The sequence below is a fragment of the Stegastes partitus genome, unplaced genomic scaffold (assembly GCF_000690725.1).
Source record: "Stegastes partitus isolate 25-593 unplaced genomic scaffold, Stegastes_partitus-1.0.2 Scaffold1142, whole genome shotgun sequence".
Classification (NCBI taxonomy): Eukaryota; Metazoa; Chordata; class Actinopteri; family Pomacentridae; genus Stegastes; species Stegastes partitus.
In genome coordinates, this window is record NW_007578873.1 from 5,149 (window position 1) to 24,388 (window position 19,240).

The following is a 19,240-nucleotide window of genomic DNA, read 5'->3' on the forward strand; positions in this document are numbered from 1 at the left end:
ACATATAAATATACACAATGCAGACCCAGTGTCCCTGATCAGGCCTAATTTAGCAACAAACAGCGCACCCTGACGTCAAACACCACTGAAATAATCCCACCCAGCCATCAAACATTTCGCGCGAAAATGGCTGGAAGTGGTCACGAGAGTGTGATGAGGTAATAACTGAAACAGGCGGTCTGGAAGAATCTTCGCTTCCTATTGGACGGAGCAACTCGACGTCTCGAATTAAGAGACGTAACGTCGCGTTTGATTGGACGCTGTGATTAGCGGCTCCTCCCGTCCCGCCCCCTCCAGCAGCTTGGCTTTCCTGCGCCAGCGGCGGTGTGTCACCGAGGCTGGGCTGCTGCCGGAGAGATCCAGAGTCAGGGCAAACACTCAATCAGTTAACCCGAAGTGGCATCGCAGCGGGGCTGAGGGGCTGCCCCGGCGACTTTGAAACCTGAATACCGTTTAGGTTGGACCCTACGCCTCTCTGTGTCACCACCGCCCGTCCTCCTGATGTCGGATTTCAAGCTCGGGATCGTGCGGCTCGGCCGTGTGGCCGGGAAGGTGAGCTGGATCCCAGGGCTGCCATGTGCGGCCGGGGGAGGGCCCGCGGGGATCACAAAAGGCGCTTGAAAAACATGTTTAGCAGTGATTAGTCGGTGCCAGTCAGACGTTTTGATGATTATGAAGCCGTTGCCGATGCGGGAGTAGTTTAGCTTTGCCGTTTTAGCCGCATTTGAGCGGATTAGAGAAGCCGGCCGTGTCGAGCCAGACTGGTTTTCTGTAACTCCGCCGCTGCCACACAGTCTCGGTTTAAGCTAACGCTAGCTAGCATGTAGCAGGTTACGGTAGCCGCTGGCTAACATTTAACGGTGAAATGGTGCCACGGAGGTAAACACACGGGTCACTTTTATCACCACCGCTGTCGGCAGTGTAGAAATAATGCAGAAATCTTTGGACGGCGAGTGTTATCGTGTCAACGGTCGGCGGTGCAGCTAGCAGCACCACGCTAGCTGTGTTATTTGGATTACACTCAAGTGTCAGCTAATGAGGAAGCCATTGCCCATCAACCGAATCTTTTGTGCAACGTGACAAAGCACCGGCAGGACAACAGCCTGCTCAACAACTGTGGGCACAAGTTAAAACGTTTTTCGGCTTAGCATCGCTCCGCACAGATGCGACGTTAAACTGTGGCTGAATGTTGGTCAAGAAACGCTCCCGGCTGCTGGTGTCACAAGACGCTCACGCTCGGGATAAACGGTGCTCACAGTTGGGTTGGAGCTGCGGCCAATCGGCTGCCCACCTGCTGAGTGACAGAGTCCGTGGGCTCCGGTCAGCATTCACACGACTCATATACTGTACATGATGTCACTCCTGTGAGACCCACACACAATAGTCTGGCAGGCGAGACAAAGTGTCACGTTGCATGTTTGGACTTTTTGGTATGTGGACAACGCCACCCGTGCTGTGTCGTACCGTGCTCACTGTAGCGTGGGGCTCCTGTGTTGCTATCTTGTCACGTGCAGGACTGTGTCTCACCTGCTAACAGGTAGCTCTGAAATGGTTAAAACGAGTCAATACTACATACAAGTGTGTTATCTTGAGTCTAGAGTTGGCCAGTGTAAAAATCTGAGAAAGAGTTTGATTGGTTATTAAAAAAAAGGCTGCTCAGTCTAATTTTCTTCCTGGTGATAACAAAATGTAGGATTCCTAGAAGGAGTACTCCATCTGTTTTGTTGTTACTGTGTCACATGGGGGGCAAATTCCCCAAAAAGGAGTTTGAACACACATGCTGGACTGCTTATCATTTGTCGTGGTCTCTGCAAACATGGTACTTTTTAGAAAAATCCTGCACACATGCACACTAATGTCAATATTTAGGCATGCTGCTCTGGAAATGTATTGCTAAATAACGGAAGCCGGTTCTGCAGTAGGAAGCATCCTCTGCTAGGAAAATTGATATTTACTGACTGCAAGTAGTTTAAGTCTGTAGGACTGTCCGTTAGTCTATTTTGGTATATATTGATTATTCTGCAGATTGGTTGATAAGTCTGAAAAACTATATGCTGCTGGAATATGCAGCATGGTGCAAAATGTAAACAAAGGTTTACATGTTTGTTTGTTTTGTAAGATTTTTTTTTTGGCCTTTTTGCCTTTATTAGTTAGAACAGTTGAAAGAGAGACAGGAAAGTGGGGGAGAAGAATAGGGAAAAGGGTTCCAGTGAAGGGCCAAGAGCAGGATTTGAACCCATGACCACTGCATCAGGGACTACAGCCCCTGTAACTGGGTCGCCAGCTCAACCAGGTGAAATAAAGCGGCGGCCCGACTAAAGTTTACATGTAGAAGTGCAGAACTGTAGGTTTAAACTGAAAACTGATTTTAAAAGAAAAAAAAAAGACTGCTACTTATTTGAGTCAGTAGTTACAAATGCAAAAACAAAAAAAAGTTCCCATTAGTTCCCTTAATAAAGCACGAATCTACAGTCTGTAAATTAAACACTGTGGACATGCAAATATTTTACAAACTATTTTTTAATAGTTTAATTGTTTTCTGGCTTTGGTTGTACCTTTTGAAATCTATGAAAATATCGAGAAATTCACAGCAACTTGCATATGGTGATTTTTTTTTTCAGGCAATATTTCCGTTTACAAAGGCAGGATTTTAGCAGCAGCTTGGAAGTGACGGCTGGCAAAAGTGTAGCTTCAATGAGCTGCATTTCAGTCACTATTTCATGCTCGTGCTATAATGTTACAACAGGAAACATATGTAAAAGACCACAGCTTTATAGGAAATTTGTCTATATATTAAAATGCAGTATTTGTGAGCACAGACGGCAGGAGAGATGCAAACAGATGTAAAGTCTCTCCGTATCAAATAGCGCCTGTGTTTCTCGTCAGGTGTTCATGCATTGTGCTGTGCTGCTGTGATGTGCCACTGAAACACTGCACAGGTTACAAACCACTTGTCTGCTCCGTAATATTTTAAAGTACTGCCATACTTTTAATATCTTGGGTCTTAGGAAACATAGATTTTTGTCGTCTAATTCCAGCTGCTCCAGCTCACAGGATCCTACTCTCACGTTTTTCCCTCTTTGGTTTTTTGTAAAAGTTCCTCATAATATTGCTTTTTTATGATTCGACGTCTTGCTAAAGCAGTTGTGGCTTTTACAGTTGTAGGTTTTCACAATCAAATGAACCACTTTCTCTCCCTTTTTCTCTTTTCAGACAAAATACACACTGATCGACGAGCAGGACATACCGCTTGTGGAAAACTATGCCTTTGAGGTGAACAATTGTGCAAATTATGTGACTTACGTTTGCTTTTACCACTTCTTTGACATTTAGTACAATGACAAGAGCTAGTATAAAATGACACTATTCCATTTCCAGGCGCGCATGGAAGTAGATGCAGACGGCAACGGAGCTAAGATCTTTGCATATGCTTTCGACATCGGCAAAGGTCGCTGGGCAGGAAGGCCGTTGCACGAGCTGCTCTGGTAAGGAATTTGTTTACTGTATCAAGTGTGGGATAAATGTTTTTTTTTCCCCTAGCTATGTCGGCACCCGTGTTGTAGAAGTGTCCTTGATGTGGGTACAGATGAGCGTTGCTTAAAAGCTGCCTGATTAAAAAGTAGTTAAAGTTGCAGGATGGATGCTACATAGGCCACACTGCAGCAGTCAGTAGAACTACACACAATCCACAAGGTGCATTTCTCGTCTGTAGAACCAAAAGTTGAATCTCTTAGTAGTGCAGGCTGGTGATTTGTAGCTGACCCTGCCCTTAGAGATAGTTCTCATACAGGTATTTGTAAACCTTCACATATATCTTTAAGGAGCTCTGTTCTGTTGACCAGTGCTGAGCATCTGACAAATTATGAGTCAGCCTTTGCCCGTTATTGATTCATGTAATGAGTTTAATGTCCCAGGTTTATCAGCACATAAACCTTTGACCTAGATCTCGAAGAAATTATTAGCAAAAGTGATAGTAAGCTCTAGATAGTTTCCTGAGCAGGAGACAGTCGGAAAACCTTGAGCTTTAGGCCCTGAGAATTCGTCACAAGATTCAGTTGTTCTGAAAGTATCCGACAATGGCGTCCTGAAAGCCTTGGATTCTCGTTAGCACATCCACAGCAGTGAATCATGTCCTCATCTCAATGAGCTGTGTTTTTTTGTGGCTTTGGTAGCAGGCTGGCTGACTTATGTTTGTGTTTACTCAGGGAGAAGCACAGAGGAGGGATTGCCCCCAGTTTTCAAGTCATCCACATCAACTCTGTGACGGTGGACAACCGGCTAGACAACCTTCGGCTGGTGCCAGTAGGCTGGAGCCCCAAGCCAGAGGAGATTTCCAGCAAGCAAAGGTAAGACCACATTTGTACTGTGCTAAAGGATGAATTAGGATCCTGGGGCCTCATTTATCATCAGTGCGTACATACAGATATGTGCGTAGAGCATGCGTACGAACATTCCTGCGCAAAGTATGGAATTTATCACTTGTACTTATACTTAGGACCAATTCTGACCATGCGTACGCACATAATCTAGCGGTAGAACAATGAAACTACAAATGGAAAGCATTTGGGGGTTTTGACCACCGGCACATTCCAGCGTGAGGTTGGAGACATATGTGGCGTTTCCCAGCCATCACTGAGCAGGATCAAGCCGGCAGTGTTGATGCCATAACCCCCCTGGCCTCAGCCTACATCCAGTTTCCTTACAGCCATCACAGATGAGTCCAAATCAAATGGGGAATAACACCATCCCTGGATTCCTAAACATAAGTGGAGCCATAGACTGCACACACATTGCATCAGAGCACCATTGCTAATGCATTTAACTTTGTAAATAGACAGGGGTTTCATTCAATCAACGTACAGATAATTTGTGATGCATATCTGTCGCTATCCAACCTTGTTGCCCGGTGGCCTGGAGGAACGCTCGACTCATTCATTGAGCAGAACAGCTCTGTGGGTCTCCAAGCAAGGCGTGTTTTTGCCGTATGTGGTGTTTTGGAGGCGTTTCTGAAGGCAACGATCAGGGAGGTTAAGAACAAGTGGGATTTATCAACACTGATGTGCGTTGGACCCCCGTACACACATTTGATCAATATGAATTTTTTTGAACTTGTGCACACTCTACATTTCATGCGTACGACAGAATTTAGAACCTTTTCTACGCACTGATGATAAATGAGGCCCTTGGAGTTCCATATGAACCAATCGTCCTGCTCGAGGTGGAAGTTATATCTGTAGAAGAAGCCAATCTGATTCATTCAGTTGGATTTATTTACAAAAAACAAAACGCATATAGTGTTCCAAAAATGAATGAATATTCGCTTGATTTTTGTATTTTTATTCCCCCTTTGTACTTGATGTTGGGGTTTAAGGCTGTCATCTACATTAAAGAACTTAAAGAAAAGATGTTATTTTGTCAATGTGACCCTTTCATGCCTGTTGCAGATGAAACTTAAGAACTGGTGTGTTGCTTGTAGGTGTATGTGACAATGGACAAAGAAAACCAGCACAAATTGTTCCGGTTAAAGCAAATGAAAACGTATCATATATGCCTAAAATGTCATCCCATATTCTCTTTCTTGTCCAGAGAGCAGTCTCTATACTGGCTGGCCATCCAGCAGGTCCCAGCCGACCCAGTGGAGGAGCAGTATCTGGAGCTGAGCCGCACACGCTATTACAACGCTAACGGGGAGCTGGTGGAGGAAGAGGAGTGCTCCTGCACCTATTATGAGTGTCATTACCCTCCTTGTTCACTCATTGAAAGGAGGGTACGTACTGCAGCCGGCTCTGTTTTGTGAAACTTTAACAATTTTAATCAATTCAGTTTGTGGTTAAATCAAAGGCTCTGAATTTAGTTGACATCTAGACCCCATCTAAATATTGATCCATCTGGCAAAATTGAAGCATATCACATACCCTCGGAGCCAGAGATGATCGTGTTTCTTGTCTTTCCACAGCTGCGGGAGTTTAACATCTGCGGTCGCTGCCAGGTGGCGCGCTACTGTGGCTCCCAGTGCCAGCAGAGGGACTGGCCCGCCCACAAGAAGCAGTGCCGCGAGCGCAAGCGGGTGCTGGCCCTGGAGTCGGAGCCCGAACGATGATCTGCCCTCATCCTCGACCTGGGAGACGAGGAGGAGGGCGGCCAGGGGGGACAGGGTTAGACTTGCGGGAGGGGAGCGGGGGATGAAGTGCAAAACGGGAAAACTTGCTGACAAGAGACTAACGACAGAGGACAATGTTGATTGGCTGATTGGAGTTCACGGGGGAAGAAGAAGATGGAGGAGGGGAAAGCAAAAAAGACATCTGCCACTTCCCAGAACTGGTAATTCTCCATAGCTTGCTTTTCATGTGGATGATGGGGAGGGAGGGGGGGGAAAGGTATTATTTGTTGTTTTTTTGTTTTTGTTTTTTTTTTGTCTTCATTTTTCTCGAGGACGGAGAACCTCGAGCTCTACCTGCTGCTATGGTTTTGTATGTGAGCGGGGGAAAAAGTCGTCTTGTTGATGAACTGGACAAGCTTCTTTGGACCACAGTCGAATACAGACCGTCGTCGTCGTCGTCGTCCACTTTCGTTCCTCCACCCAGCCGCTGGGTGCCACAACGTCTGTGCAAACGGGGGACCTCGGGGCTTACAGTACCTGTCGCTCAGCTGGTACAACGGGACATGGACCTTTTCACTGTATCGCTCCCACACGGCTGCTGTGTTCATGGTCATCGACACCTTAGCCGCCTCCCTGTCTGCCGTATTCCCCCCACGCAGCCAACCACGACACACATCAGATAGATTTCACTGATTGAATCACACTACCAGTATTGAGTGTGTCCGCGTGTGCGTGCGAGTGTGTATGCTTGTGTACGTATGTGTATGTGCTGCCAATATGTACTGAAGGACATTGAACTGGTCAACGTGGCTAATGGGTCGGGTTCATGTACGTCTTTGTTCTCCTTAAAGGGGCCATATTACACCGTTTTAAATGTCCTATATAATCATTAATTGGTGGTTTCGAAAATATTTTCACTGTTCGATTATAAAGTAGCTGCCAAATAAAGGCTGAATTTTTTACTAGAAGTTTTCTTGACCCAACTTTTTTTTTCCTTTTTTTGAATCAGGCTTGTTTTGTTGTTTACAAAGTTTTACTCGCCCCAAAGTAGCTGGACATTTTTAAGTATCTGCAATGTCAAAATTCTCCAGTTGCTGTTAAAAAAAGGAAAAAAAATCAGATCCTGGTGTTATCGATACTTTGACAGGCCTTTTTCTTTTTCTTTTTTTTCCCCCCTAATTTGCACTGACGACAGAAATATAAAACCGCTTTGTTGTGATGGCAAATTCCCTCAAAAGCGTCTCTGTCGAAACTGGTGATCACAAGGAAACAAAATGTAAGAATTTCTCTTTACCAAAGTCTGACCTTCTGTAGCTTGGCACTCCTTTCAGCTGGTTTAAATCCCTCCAGTTTGCTGGTTTTTAAAACAGACGCCTGTCTTTACAGCCGGTATTTTTGCATCTGCAGGGTTTACGGTGTATGTGTGTCGGGGGGAGGGAGGGGGCCTCGGTTTTCTCGCTGTGAGAGTTTTGCGCTAAGGGTTATTTTTTTGAAGAAAATTCTATCAGTGGAGCTATATTTATTTAAAACCTTTTGATTGTGAAACATGTTTTTTTTTGTCCTGGTGATATTTGAAGGCAAACGTTATAAAAAAAGTGGTGATTGTGGGACCTTTTTATGTCGCTTTTTTTTTTTTTTTTTCAGGGAGAGGGACTGAACATTTCATCCCTGTTACTTGATTACTTCTTTTCTTTCTGTCCTGATCCTGTATGATTGAATGAGTGAGTCCTCCTCGCTGCTGCCCTTCCAGTTTTCCCACGAAAACACTGCACACCGTCATCGTCGCTAAAATCTTCCATGTGAGAGACGTCTTGGAGTGTAAAACTTGAATCTACCCACCCCCACACCCACCCCCCTCCCTAACTTTGGTGAATTTTACCCTCTGAGAATGGTTTGATGAACTGAACCATTTCTTGCTTTTGTTTCCTAAGACACGGCTGTCCAAGTAAAATTGTTCTGTGTCCACTTTATCCTCAATCGCCTGCCTTCCTTGTATTACCTACAATGCACACCTGCTTAATGTGTCCTCTTTGTGTCTTAGGTGAAGAGTCCAGACACTTACTCAGCATGTATTTCACACATGTACATGCGACTTGTTGATTGTTTTTTTTTTTTTCTTTTGTATGTGTGTGTGAACAGGTTTTCAACACTGCACTAAAAATTTGGCTCCCATGTTAGCGTACTTTGTCGTAGACGGGCTGAAGGGCGGGGTGTGATTTGGACAGAGTGTACAGATTGTGTCTGAAATCTTGTTTTTGTAAGAATATAAGCATTAATCACCTAGAAATAAAGAGCTACAATATGTGAATGGAAGTACAGTTGGGGATAACTGACAGTTGCTTTTCCAATGTAAAATGATAATAAAATAAAATGAACCTCATTCGTCGGAGTTGGCTCAGTGTGAACACGGCCGTTAGGTTCAGGGCTGATGTGTTAATCCAGTGGTTCTAAAACTGTTTGAGCCACGACCCCCAAGATAACATAAGTTTGTGTTCGTGACCCCCCCAGTTTGAATTATGAATATCTCATGAGTAATAACTCTGTGGTTCATGCATTAATGTGTTAAAAATGAATGCCACAAATTAATCTCTTTACATTAACATGTTAACTTTCTTTTGAATGAATGAATTTAATTTATTTCAAACAAATTAAAGGGAAAATAAATATAAAAACAAAAGAAAATAATTTTAAAAAGAGCATTAAAAAAGAATATCACATAATCAAATCATAATATTGACAAGTTCAAAAACGAATTGGGAAGAAGTCTACACTTTTAATTGTGGCAGCCCTAAATACTAATGTACTTGATAAATGTAGGATTGATTGATTGATTGATTGATTTATTTAAATGATCTGGGGACCCCCTGAAATTATCTTGGGACCCCTATGGGGGTCCCGATCCCCAGTTTGAGAACCACTGTGTTAATCTTCAAGTAATTATAATTAAGTGCTGAGACAGAACCAGCATAAGTTGCAGGTACAGATAAAGGAAAATGACGTTATCATGCAGTATTTCTTAATTAGTAGTTTGCTTTTAGATCTCATTGCACTCAAGAAGTAAAGGACTAGTTTACATTGGTTTAGTATTAAACCTGCCAAAAATATAAATGCATTCATTAAGACCTCTGAGATTGTCGCCATATTTTTTTACATTCTGCAGCTCTGAATGTCATAACTGGTGTTTTTTTTTTTAAAGATACATGTAAAATTCCTGAACATGTGTTCAGGTAATTGATTAGTTGATTAATCTGAAGTAATTTTGGTAATTAATTAGTCATATGGTAAATATGTCAGTTCCAGCTTTGCATATTTGAAGATTTGCTTCTTTCTGTTTAACCATTTGAATCCCAAAACCCACCATCAGATTTAAAAAACGGCATGTTGTTTTTTAAAAAATCTGCCACAATTGTGCCATTTGTTAGAGCAAGACACTGTTTATAGTTTGTGGCATGTAGTTCAGTTGGAAAAACTAAACAAATTTAAGCTTAAAATCACAATATTTCATCATTTGAACTGAAAATTTGCCAAAATAGACTCAAACTAGATCCTTTGAAAGACAAAAAAAAGCTGCAGTTCTCAGCACAAGTAAGAAGCCATGATTGACCAACAGTCAGTTAAGAAAAAGTATCCAAGGTAGATCGGTGGTTAGCACTGTCACCTCGCAGCTAGAAGGTTGCCGGTTCACAACCCGGTGAGGACACCTGAGATCTTTCTGTGTGGAGTTTCCATGTTCTCCCCGTGCAGCGTGGGTTCTCTCCGGGTTCTCCGGCTTCCTCCCACACAGTCCAAAAACATGTTGAGGTTAATTGGTGATTCTAAATTGTCTGTAGGTGTGAATGTGAGTGTGCTTGGTTGTCTGTCTCTAAGTGTAGCCCTGTGATAGACTGGTGACCTGTCCAGGGTGTCCCCTGCCTTCACCCTGAGTCAGCTGGGATAGACTCCAGCCCCCCATGACCCTAGTGAGGATTAAGCGCTGTATAGATGATGGATGGATGAATGGATGAGAGGAAACCAACATGAAAACAAATTAAAACTGCAGGTAGACACTTGGAAAAATACTGTACATGCTGATGCCAGTTTTTCGAATTTTTGTGAAATAGCTAATCAAACAAATTCAACTTCAGTTTTTTTTCATCTTTTATGGCTTAAGGCATTGTTATACTGACCAGAGGAGATTTTTCAGCTCTCTCCACCTCCAGCTGCGGTGAGCATTAATATGACTGTAAGTTCAATACATCTGTTGGTTTAATAAAATAAGCAGTTTGGATGCATCATTTTGAGCTCTCGGAAATTTTGAAGGAGATTTTATTTTTTTAGGCTTTCATCAACTAAACAAATAATAAATTACCTTGAAAACAAAATCCAAATAGATCTGTGAAGTTAGATGAGGTATGGACTAGAAATATCAACAACTTTTTCCTGCCAAACAGATCAATGATTTAACCTGAACACACATTATTCACTCCTGGAAGCCTTAATGAGGCAAAATGTAAATTATATCTTAATACTGTACTGAAAGGTTTTAATTACTGTTAATGTAACACCTTCGAAAGGCTTAATCCTCCTCAAAATTCAATTAGTGCTTTTGTTTTTGTTCTTGTTCATAATTAAAGCAGACTTTTTTATTTGTATTTTTTTTACGTACCTTCGTATCCAGGTAAGAGCGAGCAGAGGACTGGAGTTTATAACTGAGGCTTCAACCTGGACAGGTCAGCACAGGTTCATCACCAGCAGTGGTCCTCAGACCCTCTGTTTTTATCTGTTTTTTACCTTCCCCTCACCCCAAAGGCAAATGGTCTCCCTCCCTGCATATCTTGTGCAGGTTTCAGTCTTTTCTTCCCACTGTCGCCGCCTGCTTGCTCAACAGGAATCACTGGGTTTCTCTACATACTTTAATATTGAACAGTTTCGACCTTACGATGTGAAGCGCCCTGAGAAGGCCAATGCTGTCATTTGGCACTACATATAAATGGCATTGCTCCAACACCAGTAAAAGCTCTACATTTAAAACCCTGCTGAAGTAAAAGTGCAGAATTATTGTCATCGGTGATGTAATACTCTGCTTGACACTGTCGGATTCTTATTACTGATATAACAACGTGAAGGCTGCTTTTTACTATTATGGCTCCTTGAAGTAGAGCTTTCAGTATTTATTGCTCGGTTCAGCCTTCTGGCTCCCTGGCCTGGGGGTCGGGCTGTAAAGAGGGTCTGTGGATAAATCAGAGGGGTTGTGGGATGATTAAAGGGGAAGAAAAAGGAGACGGCAACGTTCTGTGAGACAAACGTCTTCTTATTTAACCTCTTAAGACCAGACGGGGATGTCACATTTAGGGTTATATTACCACAGTAGGTAAGTTTGTTTGTTTTTTTTCATTAGTTTTTATTATTCTTGTTTGTTTTTTTTTTTATTATTCTTATTTTATTGATATTTATTATTTATTTTTACTTTTAAAGCTTTTAATATTTTTTCTATATTTAAAATATATATATATATTGTTATTTTCTTTATATTTTTTGTTGATTTTTAAAAGAAAAATGTAATAATAATAATAATAATATAGAAAAATAACAATAATAATAACAATATAGAAAAGTAATAATAAAGTGAAATAAAAAATTGCATACTTTTACATAATCTTTGATTTTGTTATGAAAATTCAGAAAATTTATTTTAAAGAAAGCTGAGGCAACGAAATAACGACTTGATTTATCACTCATTTAATCATTAATATGTATTTTTCTCTATAAATATGATAAAATCTACATGTTAAAGTCTTATCCTAAAAAAATAGCAGTAAAAATGCAATGTGAATGTATAAAGTAGAACTAGACGGAAATACTCGAGTAAAATAAAACCCCACAAAACTACACTTGATCAAACCTGAGTACATGTATTTAGCTACTTTCCATTGCTGTGTATCACATGTAAACAGCACAGCTGTATCTACCTGTCAGGTTGTCATGGCTGTCATCACACTGAAACACGTTCTCTTGATAATCTCAATGGTTTTATGGTTCCATCTCTGTTCTTTGTTCTTTCTTCTGTGTAACAAGTAACAGATGTCCGGCTGCTCTGCTGTGGCTTTCTCGTAACTTTATCCTCTCTGTTGTTACTTGTGTCTCAGCAGTAGTTGGATTCTCTCCATCTGCCTCATCTTCTACTTCTTCTTCCCGCACAAATCCCGTCTTCAGCACAACTCTTCCCCTCTCTCGGGTCACTGCGGTGTCAGAGTTCACCAGCGGGGTCACAGAGGTCAGCGGGTGTGTGGTCGTAAAAGGCCTGAAGGGCCCGAAACGTCACGCCGCTGCAGTTTACATTTATTCACAGGTTTAACAAAAAAATAGATACTCAGAATACACAATAGGGTTTCATATTATAGCTTTGTTTTTTCCATGGTTGGAGGAACAATTAGTTTGAATATTTTGTTCTCAAAATAGCAACAGCAGCTTTAATAGTGGAGGTCAGTGGTTTGAACCTGTGGTCAGGACTGTTCAAAGGATTCCAACTCAGCTAGAATTTATTTTTCTTTTGCTCTAAAAATATTCTGAGAAGGTTTTGCAAAGTTCAAGTAATGTTTTCATCCAGAAGGTCTTTTATTTAAGTTCCTGGATTTCTTCTTAAAGGCAGGACGAAGTTCGTTATAGACGTTTTTCTATATAAGGTGATGTGTTACCTCAATAACATCCCCAAAACATCCTAAGAATATTGCAGACAAAATGTTCTACCTTTGTTAATATGCCACAATACACTAACATTTTATAATAATAAAAAAACACACACATTCTGTCTTCTGGGACCTTATTTGAATGTTGGTCAAGAACGTTTTACTTTTGTTTTCATGTCACACAACCCTGATCATCCTCCAAACACCTTTTCAATGCACCAATTAAAATGTTCTGTCTCTATTTAACCTCATACAAACACTATCTGGAATGAGAAATATCCCGAATACCTTCTTTCAACATTGGATTAAAACGTTTTCTTTGAAACAATATTAGAATTTCTGGGTAATGTTAGCCAATGTTGTGGAAACATTAGCTGCTATCTGGGAAGACAAACATGAGGGGCCCTGTGGTGTTTGAAAGGACGACAAAGCAGACAAACACATTTCTGAAACACGCACTTCGTTTTCAAGGCTACAGAATAATACTCAGAATAAATAAAGGGAAATAAAAAGCCAGTTTTTGTTAAAGCTAGTTAAAGGTTTTAACTTCTTGTAAATTCTTGAAATTATTTAATTATTGCATTTTTTACATTTTAACTTGCACTGTCTATAAATTACTATAGCTATTTATGTATTTATTGATTTTTCTGTTGTGTAGTGTTTGTTTTCCTTAAATGATCTCCACAAGTTCTTCCCCTTGTGTTTTAATGGGGGAGCAGCTGCAGTTCCACCTTCCCTCCATTAGGGGTCGCTGGTGTTTTACTCAGACCCGCTGCTCCGCTCTTCTTCGCTGTTTGTTGGTCCTCCACACGGAAATTGCATAACAGTACACGCACATAGTGGAGAGAACAGCAGAGTGTCAGTCAGCACGAGCTATTGTTAGTTTTAACATTAAAAACGCGAACCTCCAGCTCCGTATCAACATGGTGAATCTCGGTCTGAGTAAAGTGGACGACGCGGTGGCGGCAAAACACCCGGTGAGCTTCAGTTTTCACCGGTTTTATCTCATGTTAGCAGCCCGCTAAAGCCTGGAGGACACTGACTTTGACATCAAACAACCAGCTGCAGGATATACTACTCACACATTTGTAATATACGACAAGAAAATGTTGTAAACGTTGATATATTCGTTGTTTATTCGTGTTTCAGTTTTTGCAGAGCTACGCTGCCTGTCAGTCTTTTGCCTTCATGAAGGGAACTGCGGCCATCATGCTGGGTGATTGTCACACTAAAACATACACTCTACTGCCATTTCTTATTGTATAATTATTACACAGTCAGCTCACACTTACAAATAGTACCCTGTGTTTTCTATTTTGACCTTTTGTTGACATGTTTCTCAAGACGTTTTTATTTGCTTGTACAGAATGTGAAGTAAAATGTAAAGTAACTGGTCTATAAGTCAATACAATAACAACAAGACATGACAAAAACATTCCACAAAAATACAAGAGCAATAATAGTCATAAATACAGAGAAGTAGAAGCAAAGAAATTAGTGTCTCTAAATCGATCACTGAGCTAACAAACCTATAAGTACTTTTTGTTGATGTTATTGGTGCTCAGAAGTTTCAACCAGACACTGTGCAGGAAGACATGACATCTACTCGCTCCTCTTCTATGCACCTGTCTTATGGAATTGATGTGCAAAAATGTATTGTTCTGATCATAAAATCAACTTTTATTTATAACAGGACAACATTATGTTTTTTTTTTCATGTGCTGGAAGACATATCATGAGCAGAGAAAACAGTGGCTGAGCATTTTCAAATTGAAACAGCAATCTACCACTGACAGTCTTTGTTTTAGCTCTTTGACGTAAATTTACCTCAAACTATCCATCCATCCATTATCTATACACCTCTTAATCCTCACTAGGGTCACAGGGGGCTGGAGTCTATCCCAGCTGACTCAGGGCAAAGGCAGGGGACACCCTGAACAGGTCACCAGTCTATCACAGGGCTACACTCAGAGACAGACAACCAAGCACACTCACATTCACACCTACGGACAATTTAGAATCACCAATTAACCTCAACATGTTTTTGGACTGTGTGGGAGGAAGCCGGAGAACCCGGAGAGAACCCACGCTGCAAGGGGAGAACATGCAAACTCCATGCAGGTGGCCTCACCGGGACGTGAACTGGCGATCTTCTTGCTACGAGGCAACAGTGCTAACCACCGAGCCAGCTTGCAGCCTGCCTTGAACTAATTAAATGAAAAAATGCACATCATATTTACTAATCTAATATTCTAGAAATCAGGCAATACTGTTTTATTAGGTTTTGTTTGAAAATTACATAAAGAAAGGATAAAAAAGATATATAAAAGAAACTACTAATTGTGCTGTGACATTATTATAGTGAGGTAGAAAAGCACCTCAAACTACATTCTTGTTGTGCTAAATTGATGGGCAACCAGAGTCTTCATAGATCTTCACATTCTAGAGGGAATAAACTATTATTTTCATGAAAAAGACTTCTAAATATATAACTTAATTTCATGAGCAGAGAGGACCTTTTAAATGTGTGTAGACAACCTATGAAACACACAAACCTTTTCTGAGTGATGTAGAGACCACTGGAGGGAGCTGTGTTCTGTAAAACTTTATGATATCAACAAAGTAATATGTTTTTACACTCAGTGATCAAGTCAACTCACCACAGAGCGATACAGATTGTATTATCGTAATAGTTTTATAATAATACTACGTAGGAAGAGAAAGCTTTAAAATACAATTTAATTTCTGTTTGGAATCTAAAACTGTGCAGACCCTTTTCTGACCTGCATTTATGTTTTTCTTCTTGCACTTTAATTTTTTTGTGTATATTTGTTACCACTCTAACGGTTTATCTCCCCACAAACTGTGTTTGATTTAGTGTTTTCTCCCCACAAGTTATTATAACAAAGAAGGCATCAGCTTACCGTCTGAAGATCTTTGCACAGCTTTCTATTTTAAGTTTCATCGAGAAATTAGTTTAATGAAAAACAGTGGCAACAAGAATTAACGTTTAAACAAAACAACTGAAATGAATGTTATGCATATTGATTTAATATCTAGTTTGAATGTTTCTTCTTGTTGCTAAAACCGAGTTATCCTTTGTGTCGCTTTTACAGGTGCCACAGCTTTGTTTACCGTTCAGAAGGCTCTACAGAGGAAACTCCCTTATCCTCTTCAGTGGAACGTCCTTATTACAACAGGTGAAAAGTGAAACATGGGCTCTAAATTGGGGCTATAAGATATATATAAAAAAGGATTTGCTCTTAAATATAAAAGTTACATCAACTCTGCAGCTTTTGCCTATCTCCTTTGTAACCCTTCTCTGCTGTGTTTCAGTGGGGTCATCAGCACTCTGTTATGCAGTGAGTCGCTGGGAAGCACAGAAATGCGCAGACCTTTGGATGCTGCTAGAAACAGGCAAAGTTCCAGACAGATCGCCGCCACCACCTCCAGGTGAGTACAGCGTAAGGCTGCGAACTTGCTCGCTCTCCCTCTCATGGAAATGAAATACTTTGTGATGGTAGCTGTCTTCTTACATCATGTTTTAGTAGGTGAAGCAAAAATACATTTTAGGTCCTGTGCTTTTCATTCTCAACAGATTTCTCAGGGCTGACTCTGTACTTTGACTTTGATGGATCAGTTGAAGACCGTGTGCCGGTCCAAATGTTCTTTTAAAAACTTTTTTCTGTCTTTGTCTTTCAGTACCTCAAGTAGAAGAATCACAAGGACCTGCGAAGACAAAATATGGAGATGTGATGGAATGAACTTGGTTTCTAATAAAGTTATTTATCTGTACATACTTCACTGAGTGCTCTTTAGAAAACATATATAGAAAGAGTTTCTGTATTTAAATGCAGTGTTCTTCCACCTGTCTTTCTTCTGCACCACATGTGTGGCTTCTGGAGCTTTTGAATTTCATAACAGCATTAACATGTGGCTTAATAGACGGGTTTCCCAAAACAGAGGTCAGGAATTAGTTCGGGTTTTTAGTAGGAATCCGCTGTTAAGCTTGTGATCCCGTATTATTACTTGGATGTGTTGGGTTTGTCATGCGACAGAATTAATGCTGCACTGACAAAACCAACCGCTAGTTGTTGCTGTAGGCCTCATGGGAGATTCCAGGATGTGTAATGGAGCTCCTTATGGGTCACTGAGGAGTCAAAGCAGTTTTGGTTTTACAAACTGATAATTAAAATGTCCATTACAGACAGAAATCATTGTGGAGCAATTCTTCCTTTTAAACAATAGACATTCGTCGCTATTTTGTGGAATGCTCAGGGGAGCAGAGTTTGTACCATGAAATCATTTTACTGTTGTTTCCTTCGGCCGCTGGATGTTCATCATCATTGCCACTAAATTGACAAAAACTCTGAGGAGGAGACACCAGCTATTTCTGTAACTTAATGTGTGTTTTCCAGTGAAGATTTTACTTCCACCATCATTCTACTACTGACATAGTGGCGATGTTACTGATGAGTTTCATTAACATCCATCCATCCATTATCTACATGCCGCTTAATCCTCACTAGGGTTGTGGGGGACTGGAGTCTATCCCAGCTGACTTAGGGCGAACGTCACCGAAGGCGAAGTCTATCACAGGGCTACACTTAGAGACAGACAACCAAGCACACTCACATTCACACCTACGGACAATTTAGAATCACCAATTAACCTCAAAATGTTTTTGGACTGTGTGGGAGGAAGCCGGAGAACCCAGAGAGAACCCACGCTGCACGGGGAGAACATGCAAACTTCACACAGAAAGATCCCGGGTGTCCTCACTGGGACACGAACGGGCGACTTTCTTGCTGGCAGGCAACGGTGCTAACCACCGTGCTGCCCTACTTCATTAACATGTGAAATCAATCTCAATCAACCCAACTCTCTATTGTATTTTATTATTATTATTTAAATTGCACAGTTGAGATTTCAAACATGTACAGCCTGATAAAAACTGTTAAAATAACGTTATACTGTACACTGAAGAACGTTGCAGATGAATATAATGCAGTAAGTCTTCTCAATAATAATGAAAATATATACAACACAATAAAATATCCAGAGGTGGAAAAGTACTTAAGTCTTCAGTAAACGTTCCAATACCACAGTGTAGAAATACTATTGTTTAACTTTTACAAGTAAAAGTCATACATTTCAACTTATTCTTGAATATACTTAAGGCTCCAAAACTAAATGTGCTCATCATGTGGAGTGGCATATTTCAAAATAATGTAGATTATTGGCTTAGAATTATTTATATAATCATTGAAGTTAATGATAAATCTAGTAGACGTTTATAGTTAATCTGCAGGGTAGCTGGTGAAATTCCCCTCTAGGATCGATACGATTTTATCTTGATCTATAACTTTACATCATAATTATTTGGCAATTATATTTTACATTAATAAACTGAATATGCAAAGTAACTAAAGCTGTCAAATAAATGTAGCCGAGTAAAAAAAAAAAAAAACAATAGCTGTTTCTGAACTGTAGTGGAGCAGAAGTATACAGCAGCAGAAAATGAATATATTTAAGTGAAATAACTCAAAATTGCACCAAAAGACACTGCTGGAGTAAATGTAATTTCCACCGCTGTAAATAACACAATGCTCCATCATCGCCTCATCCTCAAACACAAAGACACCCACATGTTTGTGACAAAACAAAGAGAGAAAATAGGACAACTAAGCAGCTTATAGTTTACCAGGTGCTCCCACATAAATGCACAGTGTCTAAATGAATGTCTATCTAGTGTTCAATATTTAGGAAACATATACTTTGTTTAATAAAGGTGCACATTCAACCTATATGTTTTATTTACATCTGCTAAATGTATGAAAATTAGAAAAATTCCAAAATGTAAATATGCTTGTATGAATGAGTGTAACAGAGGTAAATGCAGCAGACTGTGCAGTGTTGTGATTAAACTGTATTTACATGTTGAACTTCTGCCAACTCCATAATGATACCAGACCAAATACACACAAAATGATGAGCCTAAAGACAGATTGTTCAGTATTTTATAGAAGCCAAAATGTTTTAACATCTGACATTCTGAAGAACTGCAAACACACTCTCACTCACTCGTAAATGTGAATCAAACGCTCTTAAAAACCTGTCGAGCACAGAATCCTTTTGTGAAGTTAAACACGTCCAGAAAAAGAACATTTGCCTGACCACATTCTGCCCTTTCAAGCTGCACTCCATTTTATTTGGATAGCTGTCAGTACAATGAGGTATTAGCAACATAAATTCTGGACCACGAAGTGCAGGCCTCTGAAACAATGGAGCCTTTCAAGCATACTTTAGCACCTCAAGTGAATGAATCGACCAAAGTTCAAGCCACAGAGACGAAAAATACGAACCGGAGAGCGTGTTTGAGAGAGATAAAGAGAACACGTCTCGATGGAAGATTCTTCACAGTGAAGGAAACCTGAATAAGATTTCGGTTTTGGTTTAATATTCCTTTTCTCTC

At 40.5% G+C, this 19,240-nt stretch overlaps 2 protein-coding genes across 2 annotated transcripts; both read left to right on the forward strand.

The window, feature by feature from the left end:
• The first annotated feature begins 340 nt into the window (after window positions 1-340).
• Window positions 341-8,482, forward strand: zmynd19 (zinc finger, MYND-type containing 19). Its single transcript, XM_008296618.1, has 6 exons — window positions 341-552; window positions 3,214-3,273; window positions 3,379-3,485; window positions 4,206-4,346; window positions 5,587-5,767; window positions 5,957-8,482. The coding sequence occupies exons 1-6, from the start codon at window positions 502-504 to the stop codon at window positions 6,098-6,100; spliced, it is 684 nt and encodes a 227-aa protein (XP_008294840.1). The 5' UTR covers window positions 341-501; the 3' UTR covers window positions 6,101-8,482.
• A 5,074-nt stretch (window positions 8,483-13,556) lies between these two features.
• On the forward strand, window positions 13,557-16,979 carry tmem141 (transmembrane protein 141). The gene is made up of 5 exons (XM_008296619.1): window positions 13,557-13,742; window positions 13,915-13,981; window positions 15,882-15,965; window positions 16,102-16,218; window positions 16,468-16,979. The coding sequence occupies exons 1-5, from the start codon at window positions 13,689-13,691 to the stop codon at window positions 16,527-16,529; spliced, it is 384 nt and encodes a 127-aa protein (XP_008294841.1). The 5' UTR covers window positions 13,557-13,688; the 3' UTR covers window positions 16,530-16,979.
• The last annotated feature ends 2,261 nt before the right edge of the window (window positions 16,980-19,240 follow it).

Excerpts from the sequence above, each read along its gene's own strand:
- tmem141 (XM_008296619.1), top strand. The coding sequence starts at position 13,689 with ATGGTGAATCTCGGTCTGAGTAAAGTGGACGACGCGGTGGCGGCAAAA. Across the intron at positions 13,982-15,881 it reads AACTGCGGCCATCATGCTGG|GTGCCACAGCTTTGTTTACC; the intron begins GTGATTGTCACA and ends TCGCTTTTACAG. Across the intron at positions 16,219-16,467 it reads ATCGCCGCCACCACCTCCAG|TACCTCAAGTAGAAGAATCA; the intron begins GTGAGTACAGCG and ends TTTGTCTTTCAG.
- zmynd19 (XM_008296618.1), top strand. The coding sequence starts at position 502 with ATGTCGGATTTCAAGCTCGGGATCGTGCGGCTCGGCCGTGTGGCCGGG. Across the intron at positions 4,347-5,586 it reads GAGATTTCCAGCAAGCAAAG|AGAGCAGTCTCTATACTGGC; the intron begins GTAAGACCACAT and ends TTTCTTGTCCAG. Across the intron at positions 5,768-5,956 it reads GTTCACTCATTGAAAGGAGG|CTGCGGGAGTTTAACATCTG; the intron begins GTACGTACTGCA and ends GTCTTTCCACAG.